General features: G+C 41.7%; 1 protein-coding gene across 8 annotated transcripts in view; it reads right to left on the reverse strand.

Annotated features, from left to right (window-relative positions):
- EGLN3 (egl-9 family hypoxia inducible factor 3) overlaps nt 1–25,253 on the reverse strand; it is a 356,054-nt gene that overhangs the window by 20,073 nt on the left and 310,728 nt on the right. For 4 of the 8 annotated variants that reach the window (XM_054689806.1, XM_054689809.1, XM_054689810.1 and 1 more), the window contains 4 exons: nt 8,282–8,447; nt 5,568–5,784; nt 2,527–2,588; nt 1,738–2,260 (listed from right to left, as the gene is read on the reverse strand). In XM_054689806.1, the coding sequence (XP_054545781.1) occupies nt 1,738–2,260; nt 2,527–2,588; nt 5,568–5,615 (633 nt within the window). In that variant the 5' untranslated portion in view covers nt 5,616–5,784; nt 8,282–8,447. Of the gene's footprint in view, nt 1–1,737; nt 2,261–2,526; nt 2,680–5,567; nt 5,785–8,281; nt 8,448–25,253 lie in introns of those variants that run through there. The other 4 variants (XM_054689813.1, XM_054689797.1, XM_054689814.1 and 1 more) reach the window with 4 other exon arrangements.

Consider the following 25,253-nt stretch of genomic DNA (forward strand, 5'->3'; position numbering starts at 1 on the left):
AAGACAAAGTTAAATAAAATTACTTAGCTTTCTAATAGGTTAATGACTCTTTCTACTTATCAATTCTGACATCCCTGGGACAAATTCTGTCCCTAGAATGCTAGGGGAGAAATTCCTAACACCTAAGTTTAAAACACACTTTCAAACCACTGATAAGAGGCCATCTGCTCTTCCAAGTTGAAGCTACAAGTCCCTCTGCAAGTCTGAGGCTAACCCTTCCCCCTTCCCTACCCCCACCTCCAGCAGGCAAGGTCATTTACTGCAAAAACAAAACTAATCAAGACAAATGGCATTCTAATCCACCACCAAAATGATGGAAGAGTAAAGAAACACGTTAACGTCAATCTTCTACAGAATCCAGCTAACTCTGAATTTTCCCTAAATTAAAGTAAAATCTAAAAAAAAACAGCAAAATTTAAAAAATAAATCTTGTAAGATTTATTTATTAGTGTATGATTAATGATTTACTTTATTTGTGCCTGACGAGTAAGGATGCTTTCAAATATTCTACTTATGACCTCCTGACTTAAAATGTATACAGTAATCTACTTCTCACCCAAACCACTCACCCACCTTCATTTCTACACATTTCTAGTCTTCACCTCTTGCCCTTTATTAAGAGTGTTGTTCTCAGCTTATGGGATAGACAAAGGTGACAACAGTGATAAGTTTTATCACAGGATCAATCTTAAATTGAGAAACACTACATGTATTGTTCAAGAATGGTCACAGGTGAGTGTTTGCCTTCCTTCGCAGAGAAGCCAGCATGCTTTGCTTCAGTGTTCAAGTAAAAGTTTTCTATAGTTTCATGCAAATCTCTCAGCATTGCCAGTAGAACTAGCTGGATTATAATTTGTAGAAAGACTGTGTAACTAGACTAGCCAATAATAAGTACTGACACTAGGGTACTACACCCATATTTCTACCAATTTGCCTGCAAAATGTTTTCACGATAAATCACCACCCAGGGAATTACTTCTGTCTATCTGAACAAAAAACCTGGTTGCTTTTCAAAGGTCCTTGATGACTCTCTCCAGATCTCTTAATTTGTTGTTTTGAGTGGCTTTCCCCATCAACTGCTACTTAGAAGAGGGAAGGTAGAGCTCAGCACCAAGAAAGAAATTTCACAGTGGAGTAGTAGATGGCCTAACAGTGTCCTGGGTGCACCAACCAAGGACAGCACTGGAAAATGAAGAGTAGAATTACCCCTTCACAGGTCAAACTCTTCCCACACCTGCCAAACTCCACAAACCAACTGCCCCAGTTGCAAAATCCCAACTGTCTCCAGAATATTTTAAGCATGCGTTTTTTAGGAATCCCTTCCAAACACAAATGGAGGGCAATATTAGGGGACTTTAGACATTTAAGATCACACATTCATCTGCAGTGTCTCAGCTCATACAAAATATTTCTAAGAAGCTGTGGCCCGTTTGGACTTTTGAGCCTCCAAGTCTTAAAAACAGATCCAAAATCCAGCGTGTCGTCCGGCATGTACCACCCACCAGAGCCATAATCTCAAAGTTAACAAAGGTCATTATAGTTACACACCTGAGGCCCTCAGCATGGATACTCGCTCAGAGGAGGGGGGTGGGGGGCAGAGGAGGGAGACCAGGCTGAGCTCGGTTAAAAACTAAAGCTCACTTTCAACCCTGCGAGGGCGACAGACAAGGGACTCTGAAAGTCCACGGTCCCCGCGAGCCCAAGCAGCAGCAGGGCGTTCGTTGGGGAGCGTCCTACCTTGGACCTCTCCTTGACGTAGTATTTGCCCAGCCGACTCCCGCAGTACAGGACCAGCCTGTCGATGAGGGAGAGGAGAAAGCTGATGGCCTCGCAGCCTTCCTCGTTGCCCCCGATCCACGTGATCTGGTCGCCCCGCAGGTGCCGCTTGGAGACTCCGGCGCGCGGCCCGGCCAGCTGGCCGTCCCGCAGGGCCCCGTTGCAGTGCAGTTGCTTGACGCGCTCCAGGACGCAGTCGCCCACCACCTCGCCCAGGAAGTTGTCCAGGTAGCAGAAGCCGACCTCGTGCAGACAGGGCACGATGTACTCCAGGGCGATTTTCTCCAGATCCAACCTCATGATGTGTCCCAGGGGCATCGCGCCCGCAGAGCCGAGCTCGGGGACCCCCAGCGCGCAACCGGAGAGGTAGCGAACTACGCGCGCGCGCCGCGCTGCTGGGAGTTTGGCCCCGGCTTCAGCTACCTGCGGCGGCCACGGTCCGCAGCGCCGCGGCGCAGGGAAGTAGGGAAAGTTATTTGCAACTCTGGGGAAGACGGATCCAGTTCAGGGGGCAGCGCGAGTGGTGCGGAGCTCCACGACCCAACGCCGGACTGACCCAGCGAGGAGTCGGGAGGCCCGCTTTGGAGATGCGGAGCCACCACTGGCGCGGCGGCGGCCCCGGCGGGGAGAGGCTGAGGTCCAGCCCGAGACCGGGCCGGCTCGGCGCGTCACGGGCCCCGCCCAGGCTCCGCCCTGGGACCGCCTCCACCACGGCCCTGCCCTCCCGTCTGCCGCCCGCTCTGGGCTTACCTCTCGGCATCGTAGCTGGGCCTGCAGGCACGAGCCTCAGTGGATTGTGACCAGGGGAGGGGCTGGAGAACAGATGGAATTTTTAGAATGCTTGCATTTGCATCTCGATTTGCGTAAAAGTCCATAACAAACTTGAAAACCTGGATCCCAATTCTAAAAATGTAAATGGAATTAACAGCACAGTTTACCGTCACATTCTGGGCTTTTGAATAAAATAATAAACCCAGGAACACACACACAAACACACACACACTTATATTAAACAGTGATCTCCTAGCTTACCGAATGCAATTTCTCGTTTCCATTTCCTCTGCTGTTTTTGACCCAGGTCAAGAGGTTCAAGCCACAGGTAGAGTGGGAGAAATTCAGTCTTAACAAAAATTAACAAACATTCCCATAACCCTTACTAGGTGCTCAGTGAGGTGGAATACGCACAATAAAGAAATGCTGGGCCATAGCTGATCGGCGAAAATACTGTGTTTTGTTTTGCTGGATGTTTTCATACACTTATCTTTCAAGCATCTTACTAAAATACGATGTTCTGAAAGTCTGCCTTCAAAATTAATTACACATTAGTCAATACAGGTTCGTCTTGCAAAAAATAAGACTATATTCTAGGTCTCTCGCCTCGCTTTTCCCTACAAAAAGTTGCACTGACAAGGAGGGTTGAGCATCACGTGTTTAGTTCTCAAAGGTCAGCTGATTTCTTTTAAATTTTTGTTTTCTTACCCAACACCAGACATCAGAATCCGGGTAGAGGGGGAGATGAGGAAAGTTCACTATCACACACAAAGCCATAGCCATATTTCATTTTTGCATTAGTCTGCACTAGAGTTCTTCACTTAAGTTAAGCAAGAGAATACAGGTTTTACAGGTATTGTTTATTTTGCACAAAATCCTCTACAGCTTGTTCACCTTTATTCTCCTTCCCATAGTCCTCTCCTCTCTGCATGGGGGGGAGGGGAGGGGAGGGGAGAGGGGAAGGGAGGGGGGAGGGGAGAGTTGTGGAGAGAAATATGAAAGAAATGGAGAAAAGTCCTGGCCAAGAACCGAGTAGAACAGGAATGTCACCCACTGCTGCAGGAGGAAGCACAGCAGAGACACGTGGTCGTCACAACCTGAGGAACGTTCAGGATGAGACATCAGTAAGACACTTTGATGAAACTTCTAATAACATCGAGAAGAGGTTCTCGACCAAAATGCTACCAAGATTGAGCAGCATAAGCACCAACTGGTTTAACTGGCCAGGACTGAAGTTGCTGTAGTCTAAATTCTTACAGCAGCTCCATGATGACAGGAGCCCATTATCCTTGCACTCCCAGCATCTAGCACATAGTAGGTACCTAAGGATGACTGAGAACCTGTTATCTGACCCTGAGGGAGGACAGCCTCTACATGGGATTCTAGCGGGTGTAGAAGCCTCCATAGAAGGTCTATTTGCTGAGAGCATTGGGAGACCTCCCCTGAAGAGAATTCCCTGCAAGACAGGCAGATCAGCCCGGCCCAGAAGAAAACCCCAGTGGAGGGGGCGGCTAGGCACCCTGCAGGACACTGATCTTTAGGCTTTGTCTCCCTATCCAGCCATAGAGGATGGTACCTTCCTGCAAGCTGGAGGCCTGAAAACCAGCAAGGAGAGAAATGGAAACACAATACTGAAAGGGAGGAAGGCCCTTCTCCCACTTCCTTCCAGGGATCTCCTCCAGAGGCATTATAGATAATGGGGTAAACAGAAGAAGCAAATCTGAGATGGCCTGAATGTGGTTGCTGGTAGACAGCAGCTTATGACTTTAGCAACTTTGGGCTGTGTCTCAGAATTAATCCTCCGCCTCCAAATTAAAAGGTGGGGAAATGACAGATAATCATTGGCGGAAATTGTTCTATTTGATTCTTTGCAGATACAACTAACACTTCTGAGAAGGAATTTAGGAAGGAATTTACAGGGGACCAGAAATCTGCAGCAGCAAGTAGCGGTCAAAAAAGACAGAAAATGACATATCTACTTCCACAATAAGCACTTGATCCAGGACTTTAAATCCCAGGACTGGGTAAATTAGGCTTACCTGTTCAAATTATGTTTCAATAATTTTACATGCAGCACTTACTAGCCTGGTCATCACTACAGCAATAGCCTATAAGCAAGTTCTAGTCATTGGTGGCATGATAAACTGCTTGATGATATGGCAAAAGTGTGGGCATGTTGGAGGATACGCAGTTCCTTGCTGCCCTCCATCTTGGCAAGGGTACCTGTTCATCAACCAGGGGCTCCCACTCACCCTGGGGTTGCTGCACTTGGCAAAGGGGCCCGAGAGCTGGGAGACTGACAGGCAAGCACAGTGTGTGATCACACAGAGGGTTGTACACAGGCTGGGTAGCGCAAGCACCACCCTGATCATCAGGAGTCTGAGCATCAGAGTGGCAAACTCCAAGCTAATTGTTAATGTGCACTTGTTTTAGTTATTTGTCTATTAATTTCTGTCATTAAAATAATGAATACTAAAATACTTTTCATATTAATAACTAAAACAAATTGATTTCTCTGTAATTTAATTACAACATTGTCTTCTGGTACATCTGCAGTACAGATGGTGGTGTTTTCAAGCATGTGGATGAGAGGCGGAAAAAGAAGGATCTTGAGTTTCTTTGCCCATATGTTGGAAATGGAGGGATTCTGGTGCTCACCTAGCCCAACTTCATTTTTCTACAGATGAGGCAATCACTGCCCAGAGGGGCTGGGCATTAGGAGACTTTTTTAAGTAAAGGGTCTCTGGTGGGTGGAAAAAGCCTGGAATGCTCTGTCTTCTCTACCAGATCAGAGACCTAAATTATCTGTGTATGTATTTTTACTGAGATAAAATTCACCCCAAAATGGTGAGTAATTCAGCGGCACTTATACAATCACAATATTGTGCAACCAGCACCAATTCCAAAACATTTCTCCACTCCAACAGCAAGGTCTGTCTCCACAAAGGAGTTAATCCCCACCCCCACCTTCTTCTAGTTCCTTTCAACCACCAATCTGCTTCCAGTCAATGTGGATTTACCTTATAAGTAGAATTCATAGGAAATTGCCGGCTTCTTTCACTTAACATGATATTCCCCAGATTTATCCATGTTGTGCTTGCATTAGTACTTCCAAATATTAGCACCTTTTGTGGATGAATAACCGTCCATTATATGGAGATACTGCGTTTGTTGATCCATTCATCAGCTGACAGACATTTGGTTGTTTCCATCCTTTGGTTATTGTGAATAATGCTGCTGTGAGCAAGTGTGAAGAAATAGTTCAGTACCTCTTTTCAGTTCTTTGGGGTATATGTCTAGGAATTGCTGAGTCATATGGTAATTCTTTATTAAACTTTTTGAGGAACTGTTGCTTTCCATAGCAACTGCACCATTTTATGTTCACATCAACAATATGGGAGAGTTCCATCACATCTTTTTTTTTTTTATAGAGGCATGCTTTATTTATTTATTTGTTTGTTTGTTTGTTTTGTTTATACATGCACTGGGTACAGTCAGAAGCGCGGGAGGGTGAGAGAATTCACCAGAGCCAGAGCGGGGAGCAGAGCAGGCAGAAGGACCGAAGTACACTGCTGAGGGCAGCAGCGGGCGGCAGGAGAGGTCTGCGCGCCATGTGGGACCCTCCTCTGGTAGCCGGGGAGCAGCCGGGGGATCGAACCGGCGCCGCAGACGCTGCGGGCAGCTTCGAAACCCAGCGCTCAACCGCTGTGCCACCGGGGAGGCCCACATCTTTTTTTTTTTTTTTACTTTTGATGACAACTGTCTACATTTCTTTATTCCCAATAACGAGCTACTGTGCCTGAGGCTCCCTCCCTCCTAACTGGTAGCTGATATTTTTTTTGTGTTATTAAATTTCATCAAGATGTTTGTCATGACATTGAATGACTATAATGTGGGCAAGGGTTATCTCACTTACTGACATCAAACACTTTTGTGACACCATATTCTGGGCACTGTGGTAAAAGAGTTACAAGCAGTACTTGAATTAACCCCTATGATACGGCCAAGAAATAGGTACTATTGTTATTCCCCACTGTGAAGATGACAAAAAGTGAGGCATAGAGCAGTGAAAGAATCTGTCCCAGGTCACAGAGTGAGAGAATATAACAACGCTGGCCCAAATCTGAGCAATTACAATGTAGTAAGAACAGGGGGAGGAATTATTTTGAGCCATTGCTTGGCATGGTAATGTTTTAGTCTCTAAACATCTTTTTTCTTGTTGTAATTGTTGTTACAACTCTTAATATTAAAACTCTCAGGTGCAATGACAATTTTAATTATTATACCTATTGATAACTGGTGCAAAAGGAAGATAAGCAAAACTTACCAAAAATTGTCTAGTTGACTACAGTAATCTTCCAATATACAAATGAAGATTTGCTCCTTGCTCCACTACAATTATGACCCAATGTTTCTGGAAATCCCACATAAAGCCAGCAGTGTAGTCTAGTGAGTGTAGTTCTTAGTAAAGAGCTACGCGTCAGTCCACTGGGTTGTGTGGCTCACACCTCAGGATACAGGAAGTGCATTTAATTTAAATGGAGCCAGTGAAACAAGAGGAAAGTGCCTGGGGGGAATTTATGCTTGAGCTCACTGCTATCTATTGGGTCTAGAGATGCATCTGATTATGTCCCTTTCCCTGTGGAGTGGAGCCATCCTACTCCTTTTTCCAGGTCTAAGGAGATGGCAAAGAAAGTGACTTTCTACATGGGCCCTTAATTATTTCTGAACATATGGAGTTTAAGGACTCTCTCATTTGTTCTTTGATAATTTTGGCTGTGGGCAGATTCTGGAAAGTGCAGCCTCTCAGGAATAGTCATTAATATCATCCAATCCAGTCTTTGTTAAGTTGAAAATGTTTAAAAATCATTTTCTCTGGCTGAAAACCTGGCATCGATCATAAGGCTATAGTGGTGTTCAGTTTATCTTAATATGGAAGATTTTATTTTTGATTTTTTTTTTACTTAGGTAACATTGGTTTACAACACTTTATATGATTCAGAGCCAGGCTCACACCTCCTCAGATGTGTGTTACCACACCGCACCCACCACCAAGGCAACCATAGTCCTCTACCAGAGTCTTCATAGGGAAGGTGTTAATTTTTAACACCTTTTATTACTTAATTTTTAAAACCTTTTCCAAAGATGTTTCCATTCATTAAAATCTCACATTTTAATGTAACTTCTTTAAAACCTTGTTACTTCAGAATGGTTTTAGATTTACAGAAAACTTGACAACCCACATCCAGTTTCCCCTACTGACATCTGACACAAACTCTGTACACTTGCCGCAATTTATGAGCCAATATTTCTACATTATAATTAACTGAAATCCTTATTATGTTAAGATACACTTTGTCTGTACCTAATGAATGTTTCTTTTCCAGGATCCTCTTGAAATTGTACAGTGACTGAAATTAGTTCATAATGTTTTCAGGAAAACATAAGCCAAGTCAGTCCTTTTAGCCCTTTAGCTCCTGCAAAAGCTTCCAGAACTCCATAGGAGACAAAGGAATGGACACCTACAGAATATGCCTTTTTCCCTCCCCAGCAACCCGGGGTTGAGGCCTTGTGCACTATTGGGAGGCTCTCTGTGCAGCCAGGGGCTCCGGAGTGCAGGTGACTGATCCCTCCCTTCCTCCTTCTGGCCCTAATATGGAGGAAGGGGTGCTGAGGGCTCTGGCGGCCCCAGGGCCACTGTTTTAACAGAACTTGCTTTAGTTCACATATTTACCTGCTCTGAGCTCCAGATAAGGCGCCTGATTGGTTAGTATCCAGAAGAAACATCTGCCAAGTTTGTTTAAAAAAAAAACAAAACCTGGAATTTATGTTCAGTGGGTCTGGGTAGGGTCCATAGCTTCCATCTCCAGCAGGTTCACAGGAGCTGCTTCTGCTGGGGCCTGGGTGTGGGGTAGATATGGAATAGAGAGTCACACTTTGTTATTCACTTTTTTAAGACAATCAGTTCCTGGTATCCTGGTGACTATTAGTCTAGGGGTGACAGGTGACCTAATCCAGCCTCATTCAGTTGCTCTCCACCTTGGTCACACATTAGACTACTTGGGAGCTTCTAGAAACTACCTATGCCTGGGCTCCACCCTAGACTAATATATGAATATTTCTAGAAAGCAAGCCTAGGTATCAGTAGTTTAAAAAAGAAAATAAACAATATTACATAATAACAAATTAATAAAAATTAAATGACAATAACTATTAAGCACTCTAGGTGATTTTAAACGTGCAGCACTATGGAGAACCGCTGGTATATGTGAACTGAAAAGAATTTATATTGAAGGGAGAGGTCTATTTTCCTTTCCTGCTGAACCTGGAGAAAGGAAACAGGCAGTGCTGTGGCCTCTGACCACCACAGAGTCACCGTGCAGGCCGCCAGCCTCAGGGTGAAGCCAACATTGAGGAAGGCGGAACGGAGTGTTGAAAGAACTTGGGACCTTGATGACATCACTGAGCTGCTTATCTTACTGTTCCTGGAGCCTGTCCTACCTCTGGACTTCCAGTTATGGGAGATAACCCATTTCCTTAATTTTAAAGCCAATTTAAGTCACACTTTGCAGCTATTAGCAGTCAAACGCATTCTAACAGACACCACCAGAGAAATGGCCACCCTGCTGCCATAAGCTGCCTCTCCCGCGAAGACACTTAGTCCCTTGGTGCCCCTTTCTGCACATTCCCAATGACCTACCTCCCAGTCAGAAATCTGACAGTGTGGGGGACCACAGACAGGGTGCAAGGAGGCTGCAGAGGAGGCTGTAGCTAAGTGGCTCCCGCCTCCCAACTGCATGTTCCCAGCTCTTCAATTCTACTGAGAGTGTTTTCTTTCCCCTCAAAACAAAGACAGGATGAGAAAAAGACCTATTGATGTTTAAAATAATTAGTTTTCTCTTTCTACTTAAGCAAAGAATCTCATAATAGTCAAATTGGAGGTTCCAACTGTATTCTTCACGAGCTGTTTTCTTAACTGCAGATTCATTTTCAGGCAATAATTTCTTTTTTACATTTATAATAGGAAAATGTTGGTAGGACATAAATCTTCAACATGGGAACTAGTTGGAACAAAATAAATGTCCAGCAAGTGTTTTATTGCATAAATAAATGGGTTACAAAATAAAGTGGATTACAAAACAGACTGAAGGATGAGAGTTCCTTTCTGAGAGCAAGACAGAGAGCAAGATGTTATTGATGATTGTTTCTATAAGTGGGAATATGGAAGTTTTTTACGTTCTACTGCTTATACTTTCTAATTTTCTCTACTGGACATATATTGCTTTAGTAGAAAGAAATTTTACTTTTAGGATATGAGATTATTTTTCTTAAATCTTTATTCTTCTATGTGCTGATCACCAGCTTGGTGGAATTAAGTGCCACCCCCTCCATTCTGTATGCACTACTGTGTTGGAAGTGGCTGGAATCCATGTGCATTTCTCAGACTCCTTTGCCAGCTGGCCCAATTCAATCCTGCTGGTGGGAAGCACCAGTGGGAAAGTAGATGAAATGAAGAAGAGACCCAATTTTTTATTAAGCTTCTGGCAATGGCTGTGGCAGCAACCAGTCACTCTGGGCTCTGGGAGACTTCAGCAGTTCCAGTAACAGCATCAACAGCTTCCCACGGTGGCAAATGCCAGAAGCTCCTAGATGCTGATAACATCACCACCTTCCTTCTATCTGTCCACCTTCGAGGGATCTTATTTCCTGAAGATGCCTATTTCTAGCTTCACACACAGTCTTCTTTCTGCCCCCCACCCCAACCTTTCCAACTCTTTTGTGACTAATCCCTTTGGTTAAAATTCCCTCTCTTTGAAATACGTAGAATGATTTCTATTTTCCTAGTTGGACAATGATTGATATGCTCCCATAATCTCAGCTCCTGTATCTAATTCAACAACAAATTCTCTCCATTCCACTGCCACAATGTAAGTCCAACCTCACCTCTTCCTATTTCTACCCCCAGTTCCAACTATCATCTCTCTGCTCTGTCTGCTTTTACACATACCCCACAGCAATCCATTCTCCACACAGAAACCAGAACAATATTTCTAAATGTAAACAAGGTGGCAGCCTTGCCTTTATGAAACCCCTGCACTTCAAATCCAAACTACGAGGCCGGCATGACCAGCTCACCACTGTGACTCATCTACACCCACTGTGGCGCGGTGACACCACTTTTCTTTCAGTTCTTGCAACTGACCTCCCTCAGTGCCATTGCATATCTCTCTTCACCTGGGGATATGTTTCCTCTGACCTTACAAAGGCAGCTTTTCACTATTTCCTATGTCTTATTTCCTCAAAAAGCCTTTCTTACCACCAGAACAGCCATGAACATTGCCCATCTGAGCTCCTTGTTTTTCTTCAGAGTACTCATCAAAACATGGCTTTTTGTTTGTTTGCATGAAACTGTCTTCCATCTATTTTTCCCAGAAGTCTGAGGTCAGGGACACGTTCACCACAGTACTTCCAGTGCCCAGCACAGTGCCTGACACATATCAGATATTTACTGCACAACAGAAAAATGAGCCACACATTTACTGTGTTCTAATAGATCCATGCAAGGAAATCTTACTTTTTTTGATAAATGCTTTATTGTTGGATGTTCAGCTTATGTTTTCCTAGAGAATAAGTCATAGTTATAACAACAACACAGGCTTATTTTTCTCCTAGGTTTCCTTATGCTCAGTGTTCACTTATTTTCAGTGGGAAAGGATGCCTTTCAAAACTTCTTATCCAGTGAATCATCTGATTTGAGAGAGCTTTGGTGTGCTTCTGGACAATTTCAGGTCTTCGCAAGAACCTCTGGAACTTCAATATCCCTTTTAGTTCCCTGATGCCTGAAAGTCCCCAGGGTCCCTGCTGGCCACCGAGTCACAAGGAACACACTGTGGGTGTTGGTGTTATTTTCCAGCTTCTCCTGATGACCAGCTCCTAAAACCCCCCAGAGGCTGAATGCAGAGGCCTCGGCTGCAGACCTAGTCACAGGGCAGTCTCTCGAGGTTTTGCCTGTGGTCCTGGCCGTGTGAGCTGGGACTTTACTAAAGCAGGCCTGAGTCTCTTTAGAGCGATCCACAGCAACCTCACCTTTTTGCTAAACTTGGGAGTTCCCAGTCTGCACCACCCTGGTGACCAGTGTTCTACTCTACATCTGCTTTCTTCTTATGGATTGGCTCCTACTGGGTGGGGAAGAGGGGTGAGCTGCGGAGGGTGACAGAAGATGGAGTTTCTGACAAAATTTCCTTGATTGATTGAGAGTGGCTGGTTTCTGCCACATCTCTTTTGTTCACTGTCAGTATAACTATATTCAAGGTTCAGTGCAATTTTTTAAAAATAAATTGCTTTCCTCAAATATCATTGTGGATTTTAATGGGAATCTTCAGTGTGGGCACTGCCTGAAGGTGCCTTCATTTTATGAGCCTGTGGGCAAGTCAGATGAAAACAGAGCCTGAGATGCACCACTAAATAATATTAATAGGGCCTCCCCGGTGGCGCAGCAGTTGAGCGCTGAGTTGTGAAGCTGCCCGCAGTCTTGGCAGCACCGGTTCGATCCCCGGCCACCAGGCGAGGGTCCAAAATGGCGTGCAGCCCTCTCCTGCCCTCCGCTGCTCCCCTCAGCAGTGTACTTCATCACTCTGCCTGTTCTGTTCCCCGCTCTGGCTCTGGTGAATTCTCTCACCCTCCCGCGCCTCTGACTGTACCCAGTGCTTGTATAAATAAATAAATCTTTAAAAAAATATATTAATTTTAAAAAAAGTCTTTAAAGTGATCTTAGTTATTTCTGTTTTTTTTAAGGGAAGGAAGAGAAGAGAGAAGGAGAGAAGGAAGGACAGAGGGAGGGGTGGAGGGAGGGAACGAGGGAATTTAGCAAAGTAAATGAAATCAATTACTACTCCATTTGGAACTACTACTGCGCCTGCCCCTCTATTTTTCAAAGTTCTCTGTAACTTCACATCATCCCTTCCTCCCTTTCTCCTTTCTTTCCTTCCTTTCTTCCTCCCCATTCCCCAAGCCCATGTAATAGCACTGCCAGTGGCTTTTCTTGGTTCCACTGATAGCATTAAAAATCAAGATGATATAGCATTTAAATGGCAATAACTTTCTATTTTCAGTGACACCTGTTTATTCCTTTGCCATGCACGTAAATGGCACTGGACGCTCTTTGAACAAAGAATCCTGAGGGAACAAGCCACCTTTTCCCTTCTGTATTGTATTGATTGTATCCTGGTGTGAAGACATGGACCCACTAGCTGATCAATAAACAGGTTATGTTAATATGCATTCACAGACCACATCTGCAAAATGGCCAATCACATAAGATAAGACAGTTTCCTCTCAACACTTACGATCTAGAACAGTGAGAGCAAAGACTGAAGAGTCAGGATAGGAAAAGGACTTGAGAACCTTCTCTAAATGAGGTAAAGTCACAATTATGGATGGGATCCCTCAAGCCAGGATGCAGTGAAGAGGATGCAGAGGATTGGAAAAGATGGAAAATAACCATGAGGTTTCCCAGGTTATTTACAAACACCTTCAAAACTTTAGGCAGACAATGTCATGTGATTAGATTTGGAAAGATTAGGCTCCAACACCAAGATGGGGACAAAAAAATAAAATGGGGCAGATCTCAGGACCCAGCATCAGAACTGATGCAACCTAATAGCGGAGGGAGAGGGGGAGAAGAAATAGAGAGGAGTTTATATAGAGTGAGAGTCTTTTCTAGCCAGAAACGGGTAAGCATTTAACATCTTCTGTCTCATTTAATGTTCATAGCAGCTCTGCAAGTTACACAGTAGTATCCTGATTTTTTTCTCTCTGAATTTATTTATTTTCCTACATTTGTTGTTCATTTTTGTACACGAATTGATTTCTCCTCTCAGGTGTATCCCCGTAGTTCTGCCACCACCACAGCACCCGTGATCCATCACCATAGTCTCTTGTGCTCTTCCCTCCCCTGTCGTGAACCCCCTCCCTCCCCTTTCTTGTATCCTGACTTTATAATTGTGGAAGCTGAGGGTGAGAAAAGTCAAGCGACCTCCCCAACATCATGTCTCCAGTAAGAGATAGCACTGGGATTCACACCCAGGCTGAGTCCAAGGCTTCATACCCTTCAAAAAAGAAGTGAAGTCCCCTAACACTGTTCTCAGATATTGGCTGGGAACCCCAAAAAGAGGCACTCAGAAGTCTTCAGGTGAAGGTAGGATGTGTGTGCCTTCAATAAGGTGAACTCAGCCAGTGATGTGTCCTGGCTTGGCAGCAAGAAAAGAGATCTGCAGTTATAAATAGTTTCCTCGACTACTCTCCCCAGTCAAGTGAAGCTCATGTTTGCTCTAGGGCCATGTTTTATCCAAATAATATCTCGGTGTTTTCTCAAACGAAGACATCAGTGTGCTTAGTTTGGAGACACTGATTTCTTTCCAATTTCTTATTTCCCTGGGGCCACATTCTCTTGACATATCTCTCTTCCACACGTAGCAACCACACACTAATTTGGAATTGGAACCTACACAAAGAGGGAAAATACCCAACAGGAAAATAAATCCTACACTGCTTTTTTTACTCACCGTGGATTTAATTGGAGATGGGAGTGGAACTGGTTCAAAGACATATCAGTACAATTAGATACACAAGCATAAAGAAACCTAAATTTCTTGATTTGCTCACTGTTTACATTATAAAATTCATTGAATACAAGAACAAAAAAAGCATCTGAAAATGGGCAGGAGGGCTAAGTAGCCAAATACATACCAGGAAACAAGGGCTGACTTTCTGGCTTTTAAAAACAACGAATCTGTTCCACATGACTCTGCCTGACATGGATTTTTCTTATTGATGGGTGAACAGATAACATACACCTATAAAGCTGTTATTATGAAACAAGTTCAAAGAAAAAAGAAAAAGTGATAGAACATGGAGAATATTCCTTGTGTAAATTCTGAATTAGAGAAGGTCCAAACCCAATAGAAGTTGAGGGCACCAGTTGACTTAGGACTTCCGAGTAGGTCCTCAAAGAAGTTTCTGTGTTCTAAGGCTTTACATTTCAGCTCTTTTCTCTCACTATTAACCATCATAGTTCCGGCTCCACCACTCACTTAGTAAATGCATAAGACTTGGAGCAAGTCACTTTCTTTCTCTGGGTCACAGAATTCTCCTGTATGAAGGGCACAGGATTCCCCCAGATTCCACAGATACCATCTCCCCAAGACCCCACGAAACTGAGATCACTTCCTTTTCCTAACCATTTTATGGTCTAAGTCAGAGCTGCAAGGTTTCGGGTGATGCTAGGACTATACAGGAGAAAGAGGTACATTTGTTTCTCTGATGCTTTTCTCGCCTGTGCACGGCCTCTGTGCATAAAACATCCCACTATCACACAGGCAAGGACTGCACATCTCTTCCTTAATGGGCCAGCAGGACTGCTGACTGTAAAACGATCACATGCCCCAGCATCATAAAAATTAGTTACACTGTGAGGCAAAATACCAAGGCTCAATTTTACTCAAAATCTAGTCTCACAAATAAAATTACGTACAATTTAGTTTCTTTTTTCAGTTTCTCCAATTATTTTAGTTCACATTATTTGTATTTGTCCTTTGACACTGATAATAACAATAGACAGTAAACTGTTCACCAAGCCTATGTTTGCATAACTTTTGCATTGCATGTTCGTTAGATGAACTTTGATACTTGGTTAAGAAATGGGTCATCTCATAAGAGTAGGTTTTCTTGACAAGCCAGTCTTGAAAAAAAGCTAAAAGTTTTTGTCTTTAATTCTTGTTTTAGACACATTATAAACATGCAAATTTATTTTCCAGTTGATTCAATCTGCCATCCCTAAATCTTTAGGGAGAATTACAGAAATGGAGATAAAATCTTGGTAATTTATTCCATTTTATCACTTCTACTGATCCCATAAAAAGACTCCATCTGTCAAATTATCTTTTCTTTATAAAAAAAAAACCTAAAAAACCTTTTATAATTGTCTTTATATGGGTATGTTGAAAACGAGTTGTTTAAGTATCTGTGTCATGAAAACTATTGACGTCCCAATAAAATCTGTTCTTTCTAAATTATCTGTCCTTTAGCCTCTTTTGAGAGGAAACTTCAGCTTCTATCATTTGTTTATAATTTGTTTGTGCAGCTTGGGATTTATTGCTTTGGGTGAATATATTACGCTATATTTGAGACGTGCAGAATAAAATATTCTTAACATATTCTGTGATTTGGATTCCAATCCATAATCAGTACATCTTTTTAAAATTTCTGCTGCCTTGGTGTTTATGGAAGGCACAAATAGTAAGCCCCCAAAGAAGAGAAATCTTACTAAATCCCATCTTTTCTCATATGTTTTAAGCTGGTTTCTGTGATTGTGTCTAAGCACCTGAGCCCTTGAGGCCGCTAGAGACCCCTTCCCTCACCACCATCACTTTTCTGCTTTCTCCTCTACTTGGGGCCCTCACTGTATTAATCTTTGGTAAGCCCCTTCTCTTCATGGCTATGCCAGAGCTTCACTTTTCTCTTCCAGGACCCACCTAGGATTGTGAGATAAGTTAATGCCAAGTTAAGTCAGCATTTCAGAAGAGCAGTGAATAACTTTTAGCATATGCATGTCCCAGGCAATAATAACAAGCCCTCTATTTTAATTTTGCTAAATCTGTCAAACTTACCCTTAACCTCTCTTCCTCTCATAACCAACACGGTTGCATGATAAAATTTGAAGTTATTAGCAGGAACCCCCCTCTACCTGCTGTCATCTCCTCTTCAAATTCATTTCCCTTACTACACATGCTTACCTGTTTTCGCCTCAGTGACTGGCTTGTTTAAGACCAACCTGACTGGGGCCTCCCTGGTGGTCTAGAGGTTAGTCTCAGCGCTATCACCGCTGTGGCCTGAGTTGGATCCTTGGCAAGGAAGTTGACCCACAAAGCATAGCAGACCTCTCTGTCTTGCCTGCTGCTCCCCTCAACAGTGTGTTTCAGTAGATCCCCCTTTTCTGCTCCCCACTCCATCTTTAATGAATCCTCTCACCCTCCTGCACCTCTGACCTATACCTCAGTTCTTCTATGCAAAAATAAATCTTTTTTTAAAAAAAAGATCATCCAGGGCCTCCCCGGTGGTGCAGCGGGTTGAACCCAGTGCTGTGAAGCTGTCTGCAGCCTCTGCAGCACTGGGTTTGATTCCTGGTGAGCCAGGGAGATGCCCACATGGTGCAGCAGACCTCTCCTGTCTCATCTGCCACTCCCCTCAGCAGTGTATTTCAGTCTGCCTGTTCTGTTCCCCACTCTGTCTCTGGTGAATCCTCTCACCCTCCTGAGCCTCTGGCCTGTACACCAGTTCTTGTATAAATAAATAAATCTTTTTTAAAAAACAAAAAGATCAACATGCCTGCTGAGCTCCTGACCACCCCTCCCCCCGCCCCTCCCCCCACATACACACACTTACTGTGGAGACATCCTGACACAGAAGCTCAGAGCCAGAGGCCACACTGTAGCATGACCGAGGAGCCCAGCACAGGCTGCATGTGCTTAGTGGAGGAAAAGCGGGTCTAAAATACATGGAGCCAGAAACTAGTCTGTGCAAAATTCTTCTGAATTTTACAGCTCATATAGGGAAAAAAACCTGACTTGACAACCACCTTAAATATTTCTATGACATCATTAATTATTGTGAAGCTAAAGCAAATCTTTCTTACCTATCAATTTTTTAAAGTTTAAACAACTATGCTGGAGGGAAGATTGAATTACCTTTCTGTTTACTCTGTAGAAAATGTTATTATAAAATCATTGTCAGAGGAAGAGGTGATTAAAATCCATGAAGCTGAAAACTTAGGGGGAAAGTATTTTAGAGGCAAACGATTTCATTTTTTTTTTTTTTTTTTAGAGGCATGTTTTATTTATTTATTTTATTTGTTTGTTCGTTTTGTTTATACAAGCACTGGGTACAGTCAGAAGCGCGGGAGGGCGAGAGAATTCACCAGAGCCAGAGCGGGGAGCAGAGCAGGCAGAAGGACCGAAGTACACTGCTGAGGGGAGCAGCGGGCGGCAGGAGAGGTCTGCGCGCCATGTGGGACCCTCCTCCAGTGGCCCGGGAGCAGCCGGGGATCGAACCGGCGTTGCAGAGGCTGCGGGCAGCTTCGCAACCCAGCGCTCAACCGCTGCGCCACCGGGGAGGCCCCGATTTCATTTTTTAAAGATCATGTGACTTCCTGGATTCTGTGATATATGTGGTATTTGTCAAGTTTTTAAAATGCGTAATCATAGTCATTTCTTTTCTCATTCTAAATAAGCATTTTTTTTTGGCGTGTTATTTTGTATCTATAATTGCGCATTCTTTTTCTTCAAATGAGTCACCACTATTGTATGAACTTCACAGTCCCATCAGAGTGGGGTCCTCCCCTGTGTGGAGGGATGCCAGGACATCAAGCACAACTGGCCATCTCCCACCGAAGTGAACTTCCAGGGAGCCCACACTGGGTGGACATAGAAAATCCCTGCAGGGAAACAGAGAACTTGATAAATCCAGAAATGAAAAGCAATGTCTTTTGTCATTCTTTGCACATCCCTGGAGTTCTCTTCATTGATGAGTTGGGTTCATTGTGAGAGAAATGGCTACTGTTCCTTTGCTCAGTCCTCCTATCATATTCTTCATGACTATCCTTGTCTTTCCCTCCTTATTTCATACAGTTGAAAATTATCAATGTTTCTCATCTGTTTCCATGTTTGTAATCAACAACTGTAATACAATTCCTCTCCAGTTCTTTGTGTCAGAATTTCCTAAAGATCCCAATGGCAAGACACCTTTGTGTTCCTATTACAAATTCCTCACTTTAACTTAGGTTGGTCTGAACTGATTTCTGATTCTTGTGACCAGAAAAGTACTTCTAATGTATGTATGTTAGTTACTCTACGGAAAATGTTATTACAAAATCACTGTCATAGGAAGAGGTGATTAAAATCTATGAAGTTAAAATTTGGGGGGAAAGTATTTTAGAGGTAAAGGATTTCACTTTTTAAAGATTATGTGATTTTATGATCTTTATAAAGTCACAAATGAGATCATATCACAAACTTGGATTAATAAACCCAAAAGCATAACAAAGAAAATTCACTTTTTATGGAGGAAATCCTGTTATTCAAACTCATTTGAGGCCATCTGAGAATTTTTTTCTAGGTAGAAATTGTGGAGTTCACTTCAATTTGATTACAGAAAACTTTACCATTAAGTCTCATTCAAAATCATTACAGTCATTTTAGATCACAGTCCAGCTGTTTCTTTATGGATATATAACTTCATGTAAATTAGATTTCCCTATAGGAGATTGAGATTATTTCAACTTTTCCTGGGGAGATAGAATGAGCTGCAAATTGATAAAAATTACACTTATGAGGTTTACTAATAATTATTATAGGAATTATTTTCTAAAATGTCATACTATATTGAATTGTATGCAAATGAAGACTTCATTTAAATTTTTTAAGAGCTGCTTTTACCTAACTATGCAACAACATAGTATTGTTTTGATAACCATCATTTCCTAAAATGACTGTACAACTGCATCTGAAAGAACTTAAGAATGTGAAGAAAAAGTGATTCCCACAAGGGTAAGATGTGTGCTAGAGTGATTAACTTCAAAGGTTTTTAGGAAAGGAAAACTTCTAAAACTTTTTAAACTCTCTTATAAGCTTTATGTGCTAGAACACTTACTGAGGCATTATTAAAAGTTGGAAACACCCAAATGTCCAACAATCAGCTATAGTTAAATAAATTCCAGGGTATTCTATAGCTATTTAAAAAATGATATAATTTATAATTGTTGATATGAAAATGTTTCAGTGGTGAGGAAAAAACAGGTTATAAAGTGGCAAGCCTTATCTCATTTTCTGTAAAATAAATAAGTAAATAAATACTGTATGAATCTGGAACTTGCAGTGCTGCAAGCCAAAGTGTAAACGGCAGCACTTTTCTTTGGGAGATGGAAATATGGGTAAATTATTTTAATTTCTATATGTTTGTATTACCGATTTTTGTTTTGTTTTCATAATATATATGTAATACTGGCATAATAAGAAACAATAGCAATATTATTTTTCATTTAAAAAAATCACTTTACTCGTAAAGACTACAGTCAAAAAGTTTTGAAATGGAAGGGACAGTGAGAGGCTCCCCTAGTCCAGCTTCCTCCAGCCCCACCCTCCTCTCACCAGGGTTGGAATCCCTCCTGGGGATTTCTAATAAATGGGCTCAGATTTAATTAGTGGGGAACCGCTTTCCAAGATAATTCTGGGTGACAAAAGAATCCTGTCTTGGACAGGAAGCGTTTGGAGAAAGATACTTTGGGGAACTAGGGTATGGTCACATCCCAAGAGCATGGTATACAACACAAGTCCAAACTCAAGTGCTCTGTATGAAATAAGGAAGGTAATTTTGTGTTCTTCTTCTGGCGGTGAGGGGGAGGTTCACAGAGAAGGATGAGGGGAGTAGGGATTTAGCAAGACAGAGCCAGGCTGAGATACTGCAGCCATCTCTGTCTCCTGGCTTCCCTTTCTCCCATTGTCCTTTCACGTGTATGTAAAAATCAAAGTGGCAGGTTAATTTTATATCTGAATGGACATGGTACAAACAGACATGGTACAACTGAAAGCAGGCACCTAGGGTGAGTATTAACCCTGGGGAAGGGATCTGCCAAACTCCCAGGGTCAGCTCAGGACTTCCACTTGGTAAAAAAAAAAAAAAGTGAGGGATAATGGCACATCAATCTCGCTTGTATTCCCGCAGGCTACAGCTTTGGTGACTTCTGGGCTAATGCGGCAGATCCTTTCATTGTTTCACAGCTCTGCCAACTCTCAGCAATCCCAAATCATCTTCTGGGTCTCTCCATTTCTTTGGTCCTATTCTATAACATCACAGAGTCAGTTTAATCCCTATTTCAAATTAAAGATACAAGACTGACGATATCCTTCAAATATTAAACCAAAGTAATTTTCATTCCCCGTAAGTGGTGGTGTCCTATGAACCCTCTCTCATTGAATCAATGGGTTTGTGGGGAAGCCTGAATACCTAACTAGAGCAAAGCCATTACTCAGCCAAGAGTGTCAAACTACATTTTTTAAGTTCACAGAAAGATAATGCCAAGTTTTGTTAAGATGAAAAAAAGGTTTTGCCTTAATTCTAAAAGTTTTCTTTTTCAAAACTAGCAACAACAAATTTTGGTGAGGATGTGGAGAAAAACGAACTCTCCTGCACTGCTGGTGGGAGTGCAAACTGGCCCAACTACTATGGAAAGCTGTGTGGAGATTTCTCAACCTGCTAAAAATACAGCTTCTATATGACCCAGCAATTCTACTCCTAGTTATTTACCCAAAGGACACAGAAACATTAATTCAAAAGGGCACCTGCGCCCCTATGTTTGTAGCAGCACTGTTTACAATAGCTAATCTATGGAAACAACCCAAATGCCCAAAAAATAGATGACTGGATCAAGAAGATGTGGTACATATACACAATGGAACATTACTCAGCAATCAAAAAAGATAAACTCATGCAATTTGTAGCAACATGGATGGAGCTGAAAGGGATCATGCTCAGCAAAATAAGCCAGAAAGAAAAAGAAAAATACCAGATGGTCTCACTCCTAGCAGGAATTTAGAAAACCTAAATAAGGGACCAGAAAAAGACTAATTATAATAAAGAAAAAATCAAAATCAACAAGCAACTATAAACAAGAGACACACAACAGGGGTGCGGGGGGAGGAAGGATTAGGGTCAAAATAAGGGGGGTGGGAATTGTATGGGGAATATAACCAAAATGAAAATGCATACATTGTGCAAAAATGAAAAATGATGTAAGAATTATATAAAATGAAATAAAAAAATATTTTTGAAAATAAATTAATATTGCAATACTGCAAAAAAAAAGTTTTCTTTTTCAACATTTAAAGAACAAAAGTGGGAGTTGAAGCACAAGGTTCTTCTAGAACACCATGGTCTTCAGTTGGTGAGCAAGTATCCCTGAGAATATAGGAAGAATTGCCAAGGAGTTCTTGGGCTCTGGGAATTTTAAGGGAACAGTTTTCAAGACTATCAACTTCTACATGTACTCTTTCCTAAAATTAAGCTGCCTTTCAAATTTGCAAACTAACCTGCTTTTTCAAACCATTCTCCTCCATTACCAAAAAAAAATCATACTCTCACGATCCAGAATCCTCAACAGTGCATTGCTCCATAGTCCAAAAGTCCCTGGGCAACCAAATGAACAGACAGCTGGAGGGTGCATGCCCCTGAGCGAGGGTTCTTTGAAAACACTGCCAGCTGAGCTCACAGGAAAATACCGAGGGCCACAGGGCCCTATCTCACCCCAGCAGCAGCGTCATGAAGCCCCAGTTACCTCATCTCTTTATCTTTGTTTCTACGTATTAAAATTCACAGGTGATAGGGTTGCCATGAGGACTCATATTGAAACACTGACTAAAATTGAGAAATAAAATCAAGACTTGTCCTAACAGCAAGTACAGCTGATTTGGCCGATGGGCTTTGACAACAAAAACTCACTTTGCCAGTTAGGTTCCTTATGGATATTTTCCAATATATCAAATGACTAAAATCTAATGTCCTGAGGTTTTCACAAAAATACATTTAAGGATATACAAAACATATTTAGAATATATATAAAATACACCAGAGATGATATCTTTTGCAACTATTATACTACGGATGTTTAGATGTCAACCAAAAAGCATGCAAGTTTTTCAGAATTCTCTTAGAGCATTCAAGAGAGGAAAGTCTATTAAAGAATCAGTACAGAGAGGCAGGAAAGGATGGAGATGCACTTTTGGTTAGAAATAAAGTAAGAAGACAAGAGGCAAGGAGCTAGTGGTCAGATGTGAATGAGGGTATGCCCCATCCATATCCATTCTGAGGCAAATTTCAAGACCCAAGAGCCAGTGGGAAGTAGGAGTAGTAGGAATAAATAGATAAATAGGAGAATCCAGAGCACAGGAACTTGTTTCTTGCCTTTCAAGAAACAGTAGTTCAAGAAAATTTTAAACATCTGAGCCCCACAACATGAAGTAAACACAAGATGGTGAAAAATGGGGAGTGGGTGAATATTGCCAGGAAGAGAAAGCACTGAGAACCCACAAGGCCTGACACAATTTAGCAGTCACACTCTTGGCTTCTGCAACTCTAACTCCTAAGTAAATGCTTGGTTAGGGACTCGGGCACAGGACGTGCAGCACCATGGTGCCAAGATAAACATTTGACTTTATATAGTAAGTCCATAGGCTGTGAGCAGAAGGCTACAACAGAAGTGATTTAAAGAAAGATTAGTGAGTGAGACTGCTGTTTGCAAAATGGATTGGAAAAGGGAAAGTCTGTAAACTACATTCATTTTTATTTATTTACAATTAGCATATTTATAGTCTACAGTTTTGCATTTTGTTATTGTAAAGACATCCCATGTGTTTTTATAAGTTCTAATAAAATAGCCTTTGAAAGAATTATTGGACCAAAAATATATTAAGTAAAATATTACGTTAGAGAGTTTATATTATAACACACAATCTTTTCACATGTGTATATTGAAATAAACTTTAAGAATTATTTACAGGGAATATAGAGGAATTTCCAGACATAATATTTTCTACAAACATAGAAAACTCCTGGGAGAGTCAGGACCTGAAAACGCTGAGAAGATAATGTTGTCTGTAAAATGTTCTGTAAAGTGCTGCCCTGCTAAGCCTCCACGTTCAGCCACAGCAACACACGTACTTGCATTTAAACACAGAGGATAGTGCAGCAAAGTCTTCCAGTTCTCCATTAATATTCATTCTCATTTTCTTTTAGTAGTCAATTTTCTGTGGTTTAATTGGGTACATTTCTGAGCCTCCCTGACAGTTAGGTGCAGCCATTAAGACTAAATTCTGGCTCTGGGGGGATGAGTGGATGACACAAGTCATTCCTAGCTTATCCTTAACTAGGACTGATAGGTGATGGTCCCCTTACTCATTCTTTTCTGACTGGTTGATTGCAGAAGTAAATGTGATGACAGGACCTGGGAGCAGCAACCTTGTAATCAGAGATGAAAGCCCCTGTGAGAGCCTTGGGCCACCTGCCTTTGAAATGTCCATGGTGGCTATACAATTTTTTCTTGAGAAAGTCACTGAAGTTTGGAGTCTGCATATTAGAACAATTATACCATAACTTCATGACTACATATTTACCTTTCCTATTTCTTGGTTTCCTATACAAAGAAATAATGGACAGGTGCCTAAGCAAAAGTGCTAAGGAAAAGGGATGACTGCGCCATTCTTGTTATCCTCTCCTACTGACCTGCTATACCACTAGGATCATAATGGCAGCAGCAATCTCCTAATTTTTCTATTTGGTTTTACACTCTGTAATTATCTGTCAAAATTTAGAGGAGTAATGGAATCATAAGCTCAGCCTTGCTCATGAACCAGAAGTGATTTTAATTTTAGTTCTTTCAGGTTTGAGCAAGGATCAGAGATCTCTATCATTGTGTTCTGATAAATGTTTAATGACCAGGAAACTAGGGGGTAAGAAGTCCTGATTGGTAGCATTTGCCAATTTCCATGGTGTAAATACTCCGATTGTGGCCAATTTCAAGATAGCAATACAATATACTGAACACAAAGTCAAGAAGAAATGTGCAAAATCACACCTGCAAGCTAACTGATTCCAAACATAAGCTTCTATTCATTTGTTACTGCTTCCAATTTCCTTTCTTGGCTACACTGGAAGAGGGTGCTAAGTTGACAGTGATGATCAGTAGGAACAGAAAGAAGATGTTGGGAGTGGTTCTGGTGATCTTTGAACTGCAGCTGGAGCTTCACCTTCATCTCATCTATTATGTTTCCACAGTAACGTTTCATTCTTTAAGTTCAAGGCAGTGGTTGGCAAACTTGACTGCACGTTGGAAACACTAAGGAGCTTAATAAAAACCTAGTAATGGCTGAGTTCCAGCCTCAAAGAGCTGAGAGTGTTAAAAGCAGATGGTTTGAATGTGCCTCCAATATTGAGAACCACAAGTTTAAAGTAACAGATCCCTTATTTACATGACAGAAGATTGGTATTATTATGTTTGCTTTTAGAGTAAAGAAAAAAAGTCAACCTACATCATGTGGCAAAAAAGAAAGCGTTAAAAGGTAAGGCCAGGACCATTTTCTTAGAAAAAAGGGAAGGATGAGAATACAAGGTCTGTGCTCTGCCTCTTCTATGGTCCTGGACAGCACCTTAAATACTACTCTTTTGAACCCTTAAAAATAGTAGTGGTTCTTCCTTTTTAAATAGGATTTTAAGAAAGTATAAATGCTGAAATCTTAGGAAATTTATAGATCATTTAATCACTTCTACTATGTTTTGTATCTATATATGTTGGTATCATTCATTGTGAAATCTGGTTCAACTTCTTTACATCTGTATTAGATTTGCATTTATTCTTAGAATCAAATGCTAAATTTACTTTACAATATACAACTCAGTTGTATATTTTTGACCAGTTATGCCTAAAGTAAGTTGCAATTAGAATGTTATAGGTTGATAAACTTGCTAGTTTACTAGTGAATCATTTTCATGCAGTACTTCTTCATACAATAATCCATACAAGTCTATATGCAGACACACAGACTATGTAATCAAGACAACGAAGACCTGTTGAGCCCAGCACCTAGACAGTAGAGGATGGAGAC

The sequence above is a fragment of the Talpa occidentalis genome, unplaced genomic scaffold (genome assembly GCF_014898055.3).
Source record: "Talpa occidentalis isolate TD23 unplaced genomic scaffold, MPIMG_talOcc4v2.1 talOcc4.11, whole genome shotgun sequence".
Taxonomy (NCBI): Eukaryota; Metazoa; Chordata; class Mammalia; order Eulipotyphla; family Talpidae; genus Talpa; species Talpa occidentalis.